General features: G+C 46.6%; 1 protein-coding gene and 1 pseudogene across 4 annotated transcripts in view; both read right to left on the minus strand.

Moving 5' to 3' along the window:
• The window catches only part of LOC100596384 (vacuolar fusion protein CCZ1 homolog B), a 28791-nt gene extending 27421 nt beyond the window's left edge, over window positions 1-1370 (minus strand). For 2 of the 3 annotated variants that reach the window (XM_030796469.1, XM_030796467.1), the window contains exon 1: window positions 695-899. In XM_030796469.1, coding sequence (XP_030652329.1) covers window positions 695-814 — 120 coding nt within the window. In that variant the 5' untranslated portion in view covers window positions 815-899. Of the gene's footprint in view, window positions 1-694 lie in introns of all 3 variants that reach the window. The other variant, XM_030796468.1, reaches the window with a different exon arrangement.
• A 6095-nt stretch (window positions 1371-7465) lies between these two features.
• Window positions 7466-10483, minus strand: LOC101176317 (annotated as a pseudogene). The gene has a single exon (XR_179607.3). The product of XR_179607.3 is annotated as an olfactory receptor 7E24-like (transcript).
• Window positions 10484-13499: the final 3016 nt, after the last annotated feature.

The raw sequence follows: 13499 nt of genomic DNA on the forward strand, positions 1-13499 counted from the left end.
GTCTGGAACTCCTGGCCTCAAGTAATCCTCCCATCTTCGCCTCCTAAGGTGCTGGGATTACAGGCGTGAGTCACAGCGCCCAGCCTGGACAGTCTTTAAAAGAACTCTGACTTGCTGGTAACAAAACACAGCTGCGGACATCCTTCGAGAAAGTCGCCGTCCCCACCTCAGAAAACACACACACACACACACACACACACACACACACACCCCTTCGAGAAAGTCGCCGTCCCCACCTCAGAAAACACACACACACACCCCTACACACACACACACACACACACCCCTCCCGGAATTTATTTCCTCATTTGGGCGAAAACTTTTACAGAGTCCTGGCAGGCTTGCATCATTTGAAGGCTAGCGTCTGCCACCCTGGTTCCACGCTTCTAGTTGGGGACTACGCACTTAACAAAGCCAAGTTCAATTTAAATTTCCCAGAACTGACGCAAAGCAAAGCGCAAAGAGCCTCAACCTGGGGTGTGGAGTGACATAGACCCGACGGGGCTTTATTCCATCGACCCAGGACCTGAAGCGGTCCCTGCCTGCTGTCAGGTCCCCGCCGCAGCCCCCGGCCCAGACTCGCACTTGGCACAACGCAGGCTAGGTCAGTGCCGCTCGAGGTGGGCAGAACCACAGGGCCACCTCCCCGGGGAGCACCGACGCCGCCTGCCCGCCCGCCACCCCCTCCGCATACCTCTCCTTCGCGCGGCCCGAAGCGCGGGTTGTAGATGAAGAAACTCAGCAGCGCCGGGGGGAACTGCTTCTCCTGGGCCGCCCAGGGCCCGCTCCCGGCCCCGGCGGCCGCTGCAGCCATCCCGGCCCGGCCCCCACCTCGGGAGCCTCCCACGGCCCGCCCAGAGACAGCAGCCACCGGCTAGAACACCGCACTTCCGCCTCCGTCGCCACCGCCCCGGAAGCGCTCGCCGCCGGCCCGGAAGAAGAACCCGCCTCGCACCGTCCCCCTCTGGAACCCCCCGGTGGCCTTGTTGTCTGTTTCCTGGCCGAGTTTGTGTTTTGCTGCTCGCGGAGTTCTCTCCTGGCTGCAGGCGAGGGCTGCGCGTTTCAGGAAAAACTGAGCGGGGCACTTTTTTTTCTGATAGGGTCTCAGTTTGTCATCCAGGCTGGAGTGTAATGGCGCGATCTCAGCTCACTGCAGCTTCAACGTCCGAGACTCAAGCAATCCCCCTGCCTCAGCCTCCCAAGTAGCTAGGATTACAGGCGCGCGCCACCAAGGCCAGTTTTATTTTTTTGTAGAGGTGGGGTCTGTGTTGCCCAGGCTGCTCTCGAACTCCTGGCCTCAAATGGTCTCCCACTTCGGCCTCCCAAAGTGCTCCGATTATAGGCGTGAGACACCACCGCCCAACCTGTTGTTGTTTTGGTGGTATTGTTTTAAATTTAATTTAGAGACAAGATCTCGCTTTGTCACCCAGGTTGGACTGCAGTGGTGCCATCATAGCTCACTGCAGCCTCCAACTCCTGGGCTCAAGCGATCTTCCCACCTCAGCCTAAGGAGTAGCTGAGACCACAGGCATGCACCACCATGCCCAGATAATTAAAAAATAAACAGATAGATAGATAGTAGAGATAGGGTCTCACTTTGTTGCCCCGGCTGGTCTCGAACTCTTGGCATCAAGGGATCCTCCTGCCTCTGTTACTGGATGGAAGGTCTTGACCGTGGATTGCCCAGGTTCTTGGCGTGTTGAACAAAGGATTGAACAAAATGCAATGCGCAAAGTAACAAAAGAACAAAGCAACGAAAAGAAACAAAAGAAAAAACCGGAGTAAGGAAGAGAGAGATTTATTGAAGCCAAAGTACAATTCACAAAGTAGGAGCGGGATAGAGCAAACGGCTCAATAGCCCCCATTAGGATTTTTATTAAGCTGAAAGAATAGGTAACGCCCCTAGGTGCCCGTTTGAAGCCTCCGATTGGTTACACCCCCTGAAGGATTGGCCTGTGACCAATCAGAGGCTGGAGTGGAGACTTGCGCACCCGCCCCCCAGTCAATCAGAGGCTGTCACCCTCCCCCGCCCCGCCCCCCGCCGTCAATCAGCCTCTGATTGATGGAATAAACACGTGGCCTCTATGCTGCCTAATCTTGCCTAGAACTGGCTGCACCTGCTGTTCTTTTGTTTATGCCTTAACCCTTGGTTACCCTCATTCCCTATTCTGCCTCACCTGGCCTCCCAAAGTGCTGGGATTACGGATGTGAGCCACCCACACCTGGCCCATTGTTTTGTTTTTAGTTTATTTAAAAAGTATTTTATTCTAAGACAGCACTTTGCTCTGTTGCCCAGGGTGGAGTGCAGTGGCCAGCTCAGACCTCACTGCAGCCTGGAACTCCTGGGCTCAAGTGATCCTCCCACCTCAGCCTCCCGAATAGCTGGGACCACAGGTGCATGCCACCATGGCTGGCTAATTTTTAAATTTTTCGTAGAGCTGGGGTCTCACTATGTTAACCCAGGCTGTCTCGAACTCCTGGGCTCAAGTGATCCACTGGCCTTGGGCTCTCCAAGTGCTGGGATTATAGGCATAAGCCGCTGGGCCCAGCATGGCAGTTTTTTTGTAGAAGGAAATGTAAAGACACAAAGGAAGCCTCATTTAGAAAGAAACAACGCTGGGCACGGTGGCTCATGCCTCTAATCCCAGCACTTTGGGAGGCCAAGGTGGGTGAATCACTTGAGGCCCGGAGTTCGAGACCAGCCACGTCTCTACTAAAATACAAAAAACTAGCCAGGCGTGGTGGCACATGCCTGTGGTTCCAGCTACTTGGGAGGCTTGAGGCAGGAGAATTACTTGAACCCAGTAGGTGGAGGTTGCAGTGAGCCAAGACTGCACCACTGCACTCCAGCCTGGGCAACAGAGCAAGACCCTGTCTCAAAAAAAAAAAAAAAGAGAAAGAAGAAAGAAAAGAAACACATTTAGGGGCAGATGTGCATTCCGTTTGGCCCATTATCATCTACAGAGTCCTTGTTTGAGAGACCTCAAGTGACCATTGGATCACCCACACCTAAAATGTTTGCCCCTTCCCCCCATTCCTTCAGCGCAGGTCTGGAGGCAGATGGGGCACTGTGTGTGCCACGGGAGCAATATCAGAGGAGGCAGACTCCCCAGAGTGGCTGTTCCTGGACCTTGTCGCCTGGGATTCCCTTGCCTTTGAGTTGTGTGGGTGTGGCATAGTTGGGATGGCTTGTTACGGTTATTCAGATTCAAGCCTTGGCAGCATATGGTTTGACCAAACTCAAGAAGACTTTGGTTTAGATTGCCTTATCTGTCATATTAAGTTCGGAAGCAGAACCACTTCCCTTATCCAGCCTGGCAGAATAGACCACATTTAGGGAAGTGATGAGTTGGAATTCGGACCTGAGACAGATCTGGGTATATATCCGCTTTTGCCATTCACCGACTGCACCAATCTCCTTGCACCAAAGAAGAGATAGAGACTCTCTCGTCTCTATCTCTTATTTGGAAAATGGCTAATAGTAAATTCCTGCCAAGTGAGAATTTCACTTGAAGAATTAAATGGGACTATGAATGTGGATCAAGTGCCAGCACCTAATCATTATTTCATAAACGATTGCTACTGTTCCTTGCTATTGACTTTCCCAATTAGCTTGCTCTAGTGCGTGAAATTATTCCATTAGAAATATGTGTTTTAGCTGGGTGTGGTGGCTCATGCCTATAATCCCAGTACTTTTGGAGGCCAAGGCTGGCAGATCACTTGAGGTCAGGAGTTTGAGGCCCAATATGGTGAAACACTGTCTCTACTAAAAAATAAAAATAAAAAAAATAGCCATGCGTGATGGCAGGCGCCTGTAGTCCCAGCTACTCGGGAGGCCGAGGCAGGAGAATTGCTTGAACCTGGGAGGCGGAGGTTGCAGTGAGCTGAGATTGCACCACTGCACTCCAGCCTGGGTGACAGAGTGAGACTCTGCTTCAAAAAATAAATAAATAAAAAGAAATAAAGTACAAGGTGCTATATAAGTGAGATTAATATTTTATAGTATGAGTCACAGTTTCTCCCAGGATACCTCTGTGTCCTTGTACGTGTTTGCCTCTCCCTTCCTCCCACATACAATTCATTGCAGGAGGCATCAAAAGAGGGAGATGACAAAAAACAAAATGAAACATCCAGAGATCAAAGAAAAGAACATGCTTTTATGGGTTCAAAGTTAAGGATGCAAGAACGCTTAGACATCAATGCATCCGCCTCTCCTAACACAGTCCTTGAGTGTGCACGGGTACGAGGCAGGAGTGGTAGTGATGACAGACACCCACATAGGTTTGGAGGTCTCAAAGAAGAGGGATTCCGACTCCCAGCGCAATGGGAATTCAAATCAAGTTCAGTTATAGAAATAGAAGTTAGATGTTTTGCACAAAGAATTTGCGAACTCAAATTCCAAGGGAATGAGCTGTGGGAAAGACACATTTTGGTGTTGGAAAGGGAACTCAGTTCCAAGTAGAAAGTCACAGTTCCAGCCGGGCACAGTGGCTCACGTCTGTAATCCCAGCAATTCAGGAGGCCAAGGTGGGCAGATAAGTGAGGTCAGGAGATTGAGACCAGCCTGGCCAACATGGTGAAACCCTGTCTCTATAAAAAAAAATACAAAAATTAGCCACGTGTGGTGGCAAGCACCTGTAATCCCAGCTTCTTTGGAGGCAGAGGCACGAGAATCACTTAAACCTGGGAGCTGGAATTTGCAGTGAGCCAAGATTGTGCTACTGCACTCCAGCCTGGGCTACAAAGTGAGACTCTGTCTTCAAAAAAAAAGAAAAAAAAAAGTCACAGTTTCAGGCTAGGTGGTTGTGGACATAAGTTGTCATATATGTCTGTCTCCTCCCTATCAAGGGTGTATATATATGTATCTATATATGTGTATGTATATATATGTGTATATATAATGTATATGTGTATATATATACACACATATGTATATATACATGTGTGTATATGTGCATATATACACACATATGTGTATATACGTATATATGTGTATATATACATATGTGTATATATACATATATGTATATATACACATATATACGTATACACACACACACATATATATACACACATATATAGGTTTGAGACAGAGTCTTGCTCTGTTGCCCACTTTATAGTGCAGTGGTATGGTCATAGCTCACTGCAGCCTCTAACTCCTGGGCTCAAGCGATCCTCCTGCCTCTGCCTCCTATATAGCTGGGCCTACAGGCATGGGCCACCATGCCCTCCTTCCTATGAAGGAAAGTGACCTTCTTGAGGCCAGGACTCTGTTGGAGTCATCTTCTGGTTCCTGTTGTCTAACACAGTGCCTGTGTCACAGGACACAGTAAATGTGTGTTGAATGAATGAATGGAGGAGGCAGGGGATGGGGAGGAGGGGGCAACAGACATCAGAGATGGGCTTTCAGCCTTCAGAGCTCAGCTACTGCTTATCCTATGAATGGAGCTCAGTCCACAGGCTGATCTGACATTCAGGTGAGTTCTCTACTCCGCTCAGCACTGAGCTCTAAGAAGCAGCTGCGGGGTAAAGGTTTGGGTGCAGTGTACACCTCTAAGACAAAGGGCCTCTTCATCCTATTCTGTTGGCAGAAATATCAGACCAGTGAATCGAGTAACCAATCTTTTCTCTGTTGATTTAGAGCCCAGAGACAGTGTGTCAGTCAGAGGTCACCTTTACTGTGAGGGTACATCTTTCTCTTGCAGTTAAAATTGTCCTTGACTTCCATCTCCTCCTGAGATCACTTGTGAAGGAGCTTCAAAAAATCTGGTTTTTTGGTTTGTTTGTTTGTTTGTTTGAGACAGGTTCTCACTCTATCGCCCAGGCTGGAGGGCAGTGGTGCGATCTTGGCTCACTGCAACCTCTGCCTCCCAAGCTCAAGTGATCCTCCTGCCTCAGCCTCCTGAGTAGCTAAGATCACAGGTGTGCATCACCATGCCCAGCTCATTCTTTGCATTTTTGGTGGAGATAGGGTTTCTCCATGTTGGCCAGGCTGGTCTCAAACTTGTATGAAAAAGCCATCATGCATGTAATACCACGACTTGATAAAGTGAGGTGGCAGGTGCACAGGTATTATCTTGCTCAGTATTCTCCTTATGTTTGAAATACTTTATGATTTAAAGATAATTTAAGGGCCAGGCGCAGTGACTCACACCCATAATCTTAGCGCTTTGGGAGGCTGAGGCAGGCAAATCGCTTGAGCCTGGGAGTTGGAAACCAGCCTGGGCGACATAGTGGGACCCCATCTCTACAAAAAAAAAGAAAAAAGAAGAAAGAAATGAAAAAAACTTGGCTGGGCATGGTGGCACGCACCTCTAGTCCAAGCTACTCAGGAGGCTGAGGTGGGAGGATCACCTGAGCCTGGGGAGGTCGAGGCTGCAGTGAGCCGTGATCACTTCCCTGTATGGCAGCCTGGGCAACACAGCAAGACCCTGTCTCAAAAACATAATAATTTAAGGTGAATAGATTTACATTCATTGTAGAGCCCTTAGGAAAACAATGTCAAAATCTATACCCACCACCAAAAAAAAAGTTGACTTTTTGAAACCCGTGAAAACGTATGCAAATGAAGAGTCTTTCCAGTCAATAAATTAACAGGCCAGGTGGAAACCATCCTGGTGATTCCAATTTCATCTGTCTTCTTAAGTGTTTGCAAAGTAACCCCATACCTTAACATGAGCAGAAGAGATGGAAGATAGGTTTTTGCTTGCAATTGGATTTCTGAGTGCTCATTACGTAAACTTAAACCGTAGTCATGGCACAGAATTAACTATGTAGCTTGTAAACCTGTACAAATAGACAAGTATTTCCTATCTTCACTGTTTTGCTATCCTTTGTTTATGAGCCAGAAAGAACTACTTTGTAAATACTGCTACTAAGTCTTTACTAAGTACTACTACTTAGTAAATACTTACAAAATACTAAAGCATTTACTGAGTATCAGTACTTAGCAAATGACTACCTACAGAATACTAAAACACTTACTTAATAGCCATACTTAGCAAATGACTACTTACATAATATGAAAGTATTTACTGTGTAGCAGTACTTAGCAAATGACTACTTACAAAATGCTAACATTTACTGAGTAGCAGTACTTAGCAAATAACTATTACAAAATACTAATTAATTACAGATTTTGTGCAATTATGTAGTTGTGCTAAATATTAAAATACTTAGTATTTTAAAAATACTAAAGTATTTACTAATTAGTAGTATTTACAAAAAAGTATTTTCAGATTGGAGTGTAGTGGCATGATCATGGCTCACTGTGGCCTCAACTTCCAGGATCAAGGGATCCTCCCACCTTAGCCTCACGAGTAGCTGGGACCACTGGTGCATCCTACCACACCCAGCTAAATTTAGTTTTTTTTGTAGAGACACGGTATCCCTATGTTATCCAGACTGGTCTTTTTAAAATTTTAATTTTAATTTTTTCCTTCATTTTCTCTAGTTACCATGATGCATTTTATTTTTTTATCATAGTTGGTGTACACACTGTGATATTATTCCTAATATTCCAGTGGGATGTTACTCCTCAGGTCACAGGGGGTTAATACCCTGGGACAGTATTCCTCATATTCCAGGGCGGTGATACTCCTAAAGTCACAGGGTGTGTACCCTGTGTGATATTGTTCGTCCTATTCTAGGGGGACGTTACTCCTAAAGTCACAGGGATGTACACCCTGTGACATTATTCATAGTATACCAGAGGGATATTAGTACTAATGTCACAATGCGTGTACACCTTGTGATATTATTCGTAATATCCTAATGTCACAGGGGGTGTGTTCCCTGTGATATTATTCCTAATATCCTAGATGGATATTGCTCTTAACATCACAGGATGTGTACACCTTGTCATATCATTCATAATATCCTAAAACTACGTTATTCCTCATGTCACAGGGGGTGTTCACCCTGTGATATTACTCATAATAGTTTTGTGGGATGTTACTCCTAATGTCACAAGGGGTGTACACAGAGTCACACAGTGATACCACCTGTAATATTCTATAGAAATGTTACTCGTAAATCACAGGGGCTGTACCTCCTGTGATATTATTGGTCATATTCTAGGGGAATGTTACTACTATTGTCACAGGGGGTGTACAGCCTGTGATATTACTCGTCATATCCCAGTGGGATATTACTACCAGTGTCACAATCTGTGTACCCCTTTGATATGATTTGTAATATCCTAAAGAGATGTTACTATTAAGGTCACAATGCATGTACACCCTCTGATATTATTCGCTATATCCTCGGGGGATGTCACTCCTAATGTCACATGGGGTGTACTCCCTGTGATATTATTCGTCGCATCCTAGGGGGATGTTACTTTTAATGTCACAGGGGTTGTGTATCATGCGTATTCAATGCCTGTGATACTATTCCTAATATCCTAGGGGCACGTTCCTCCTAATGTCACATGGGGTGTGCACCATGTGTGTACACCTGCTGTGATATTATTCGTGATATCCTAGGAGAATGTTACTCCTGATGGCACAGGCAGTGTACACCATGTACACCCTTGATATTAGTGGGAATATCCAGGGTAAATATTACTGCTAAGATCACACAGTGTGCACACCCTGTGACACTGTGATATTTTTCATCATATTATAGGGAGATATTGCTTCTCATATCACAGTGGGTGTACCCCTTGTGTGTATACTCTGTGACAGTATTTTTTATATCCTGGGGGGTATTACTCCTAATGTCACACTGGGTGTTCACCCTGTGTTATCATTCTTATTTGACCTTGCTGCCTTTTTTAACCCACACTACAAAAGGAATGGAACAGATAAGAAGATATTGAGATTAGACTGTGCTGCCATGTGGCGGCCGCAGGACACCTTTAATATCCCTGTTTCTCAGGCTGTAGATGAAGGGGTTCAGCATGGGGGTGACCACCGTGTACATCACTGAGGCCACTGCACCCTTTCTGGGGGAAGATGACACATCTGAACTGAGGTACCCTCCAACGCCTCTTCCATAAACTCAGCAAACAACTGACAGGTGAGACCCATAGGTGGAGAAGGCTTTATACTTCCCACCTGACGATGAAACCCTCAGAATGGAGGAAACAATTTTACAGTAAGAGAAAAGGGTCTCTGAGATGGGAAGGAAACCAAATGTGGTGGCAGGGAAATACATGATTATGTTATTGGTGAAGGTGTCACAACATGCAAGATGGGGGAGTTGAGAAGGGTCACAGAAGAAATTAGGAATTTCCACATCCTTGAAGCAGGTCATTAGCAAGGCAATCAGGTTGTGCAGCTGGGAGTCTAAAAGACTAAGAAAAAAGAAAGACAACAAAACTAGGAAGCCACAGAAACACGGGTTCATGATGGCTGAATGGTATAGAGGGTGACAGATGGCTACAAACCGGTCATAGGCCATCACACTCAGGAGCGTGTCTCTCTTCCGTGCCTCCAAAAATGGCAAAGAGAGACATCTGAGTCAGGCAGCCTGCATAGGAGATGACTCTGCCATGAGATTGGATGTCCACGATCATCTTGGGGACCATGGTGGAGGTGAAACCGATGTCAGGCAAGGACAGGTTGGAGAGGAAGAAGTACATGGGGGTGTGGAGGTGGGAGTCAGGGCTGACGGCCAGGATGAGGAGCAGGTTCCCCAGGACAGCGACCAGGCACATGGACAGGAACAGCCCAGCGAGGACCGGCTGCAGTTCTGGATCCCCTGAGAGTTCTAGGAGGAGGAATATAGAGACATCTGTTAGATTCTGTGGGTCTGCATAGTTTGGACACCTTTTGCCTAGAAAAGGGGGTTGAAAAATGGGAAACAAGTAAACCAACACCCAGCATTGTGTCTGCATTTTGGATAGAAGCAATTCACAAGTAATGTTTTCAGATTTCAGAGCAATCCACACTCAGCAATATTTTGCAGTTCTGACAAACTCAGTTGTTTTCTAATGCTTTCATCATTGATTTCTGTGTTATTCACTTCTTGCTGTACACACCTGCCTTAGAGACACTAGATTCAAGAATGTTCCAAGAACCAGATCATCATATATAACAAATGCGTAACTGCTAGAAAATACAGCCTATCTTCTCCGAAGAAAAATAGGTAATAAAACCATTCTCTTCACTTTAAGAAAAAGGTTATCCTAATTAAAGGAAATTAAGAACTCAAATATTTCATTATATTCTACTAGATAGATACAAATTCCCTTGATTTAGAACATTCGTAAACACTGTGTAACAGCTGAGACCATGTCATCTGGAAATGAAATGAAAGTTGATAGTTCATAAGCAGAAAATGGTTCCACATGCCGGTTAGGTCCTAGTGATTTCATCATTACGTTTTCTGACTTTTCTCCTTCAAGAGAGTAATTGCTTTCTCAAATCGGTGGGTCTGGTTTTAAAATTCATGTAAGCTATAACTCTTGTCCTTAGCTTAGGTGGACTTAGAATTGTCATCAGAAAGTTCGGCCAGACACAGTGGCTCACTCCTGTAATCCCAGCACTTTGGGAGGCCGAGGAGGGTGGATCACGGGGTCAGGAGATCAAGACCATCCTGGCCAACATGGTGAAACCCCACCTCTACTACAAATACAAAAACTTCGCCCGGTATGGTGGCGTGCGCCTGTAGTCCCAGCTACTCGGGAGGCTGAGGCAGGAGAATGGCTTGAACCTGGGAGGCAGAGGCTACAGTGAGCCGAGATCACACCACTGCACTCCAGCCTGGGCAACAGGAGCAAAACTCCGTCTCCAAAAACAAAAAGAATCAAGTAAGTCGAAGTCACACTGATGACAGCCAATATTTGTGAACCAAGGAAGCGTCAATCCAAGCATTAACAATGATTTTGACTTTTGTTATCTCTTCTGTGCCAAGCAAGATATAGGCTCTGGGGAATCAGAAACAAAAGAGACTCACTTGTTCCTCTCACAGTACTCAGGACTTACTGAGATAAGGACAAAGTAAAATGTCCTGTCTGGAAGGCAGGGAAACCAGAACTTCAGGTCAGGCGATATTTCCGTTGAATTGTATGGACTTGAAGCTTAACATAGTAACGAACGTATCTAAGATTCACTTTGCCTTGACTTTATGCATCCATCACAGAGAGATCACGCAGCGGGCACCCACGATAGGTTTCATCATCGCTCGCTTCCATTGGATCAACTAGAAATCAGCTCAGATGAGAGTGCTGAGTCTCAGAGGATGGACCTCTCACCCCCTGCCATACAGAGAAGTAGAAAGGGTGGTATTCCAAATTCATGGCCAGACTCTAAGTCCCGGGTACTCTACTGCATGGTCTTCCAACTCTCAAAAAGTTGTGGTTGTGGTTTTGTTTTTGTGTTTTTGAGACGGAGTCTCGTTCTGTTGCCCAGGCTGGAGTGCAGTGGAGTGATCTCGGCTCACTGCAACCTCCGCATCCCAGGTTCAAGCTATTCTCCTGCCTCAGCCTGCCGAGTAGCTGAGATGACAGGCGCCCGCCACTATGCCTGGCTCATTTTTTTCTATTTTTAGTAGAGACGGGGTTTCCTCATGTTGTCCAGGCTGGTCTCGAACACCTGACTTTGTGATTCGCCTGCCTCAGCCTCCCACAGTGTTGGGATTACAGGCGTCAGCCACCGCGCCCAGCTTCCAAAAGTTGTAAGCAGAGCTCAGAGGTCTTAACTACAGGCACATCTGAGGAGCGTTTTTTGAAACGGTTTCCAGCATCCTCAATAGGAATGGAAGCCAAACTCCGAATTGATGACTCCTTGGGGGAAGTCGAGAGCTGTAAGGAAAGCCAGGAACAGGGGCAAGGGAGAGATGCGTCCCGAATGATCCTGTGCCCATTCTTCCTGGAACTTTTGATGTGATCTCAGCTGCCCTTTCTCTACTTGACACAGTGATTGTGGCACCCACTGGTCTAGCTGTGGTCTACAAGGAACCCCCAAAGGGAAGGGTACAGTGAGCAGGGGCATCAGCCTGAGTGACAAGGATTTGAGAGGGCAGGTTGGATGCAGGGAGGGGACTGGCCAAATGCCATGCGTCCGGACTTAGACTGCCTGGTTCAAATTGGACTTCCCCCTTTTTGACTTCGTGATCTGGTACGAGTTCTATGAAAATGCGTTGCTCCTTCTCTAGTCCGTAGAATCATCGTGAAATGTGCACTCATAACTGGGAGACTATGCAGATGAAATGAAACAAGCTGCATAGAGCACAGAGCTCAGAGCCTGGGCTTTAGGAAGCCCTCAGTAAGGGGTCGTGATGCCCTGGTGTCTGTCTTCATCCTCTTTATCCTCATCATCACCTTCATCATCTTTGTTGTTCTGAGAGAATAGTTTAGAGGGACTCATTCCCTGCTATCATGGGTGAGGTGTCTATGAAAAGGACAACCAGTCGGGGAGGAAGGCAAAATTTTGAATCAGATTTCTGAGACCCCCACCACAAGCAAGAACAGAAACTCCACAGTCTGCTGAGCTGACAGGTTGCACCTTGGTCTCCTCCCATCTGCCCACCGCACTGTCCTGTTTGTCCTGAGGATCAGGAAACAAAGCAAGGCTCCCGACCGTCCCTCAGCACTCACTCAACTGCCCTTCTCCTCTGCTGTGCCATGACCGCGGAGAACAGGTCCACGGTCCTCTCTGCGTGGTGCACGATGGAGGCTCAGACTCCGTCCTCAAGGCTGGCAAGAAGACAGGGTGAGACATGAGCCTCCTGATACAGGTGATGGGTGTGGAGCCCACAGGACTGGAACCTCACACTGCAGGGCTGGAGGCACAGACTGAGTAGTGACTATTCTATGGTCTGGGGGGCTCAAGGCAGAGAGCTCCTCATTAGCCAAAGTCACCCAAGCTGCCCAATCTCTAAAGATTTCCTCATAAGAATGCAGGAAGAAGAAGAGAAAAGGGAGTGTCCGTAGAAGCTTTGGGGCTCTTCCTGTCATCAGGAGGAAGCTTGTGTGTATTCTTCGCTTCTTTCTTTTCTTTTTAAAGATCCAACTGCTTTCATTTTCATCTTTTATTATGGGAAAATATACCACGTATCAACACTAAAAATTGTAAATATAGATGATTTCATCAAGAATGGCCAGTATAAACATTGACAATTTCCACTATTTTTCAGTTGACAGTTGAATGACAGTAAGTACATTCACATTGTTTAGCAACCATCACCGCCGTCATCTCTAGAACAGCTTTATCTTTCGAAATGGAAATGGCACCCATTCACCAAACTCTCCATTCCTCTCTCTCGCCCACGCCGGGGGCCACCATTCTAATTTGCAACTCTATGAGTTTAACTACTCTAGACACTTGATAGAAGTGGAATCATACCGTGTTGAATTTTTTTTTTTTTTGGGGGGGAGACAGAGTCTTTCTCTGTCGCCCAGGCTGGAGTGCAGTGGCATGATCTAGGCTCACTGCAACCTCCGCATCGTGGGTTCGAGCGATTCTTGTGTCTCAGTCTCCCGAGTAGCTGGGATTACAGGCGTGCGCACCCACACCCAGCTAATTTTTGTATTTTTAATAGAGACGAGCTTT

This window comes from Nomascus leucogenys, chromosome 17 (genome assembly GCF_006542625.1).
Source record: "Nomascus leucogenys isolate Asia chromosome 17, Asia_NLE_v1, whole genome shotgun sequence".
In the NCBI taxonomy this organism is placed as follows: domain Eukaryota; kingdom Metazoa; phylum Chordata; class Mammalia; order Primates; family Hylobatidae; genus Nomascus; species Nomascus leucogenys.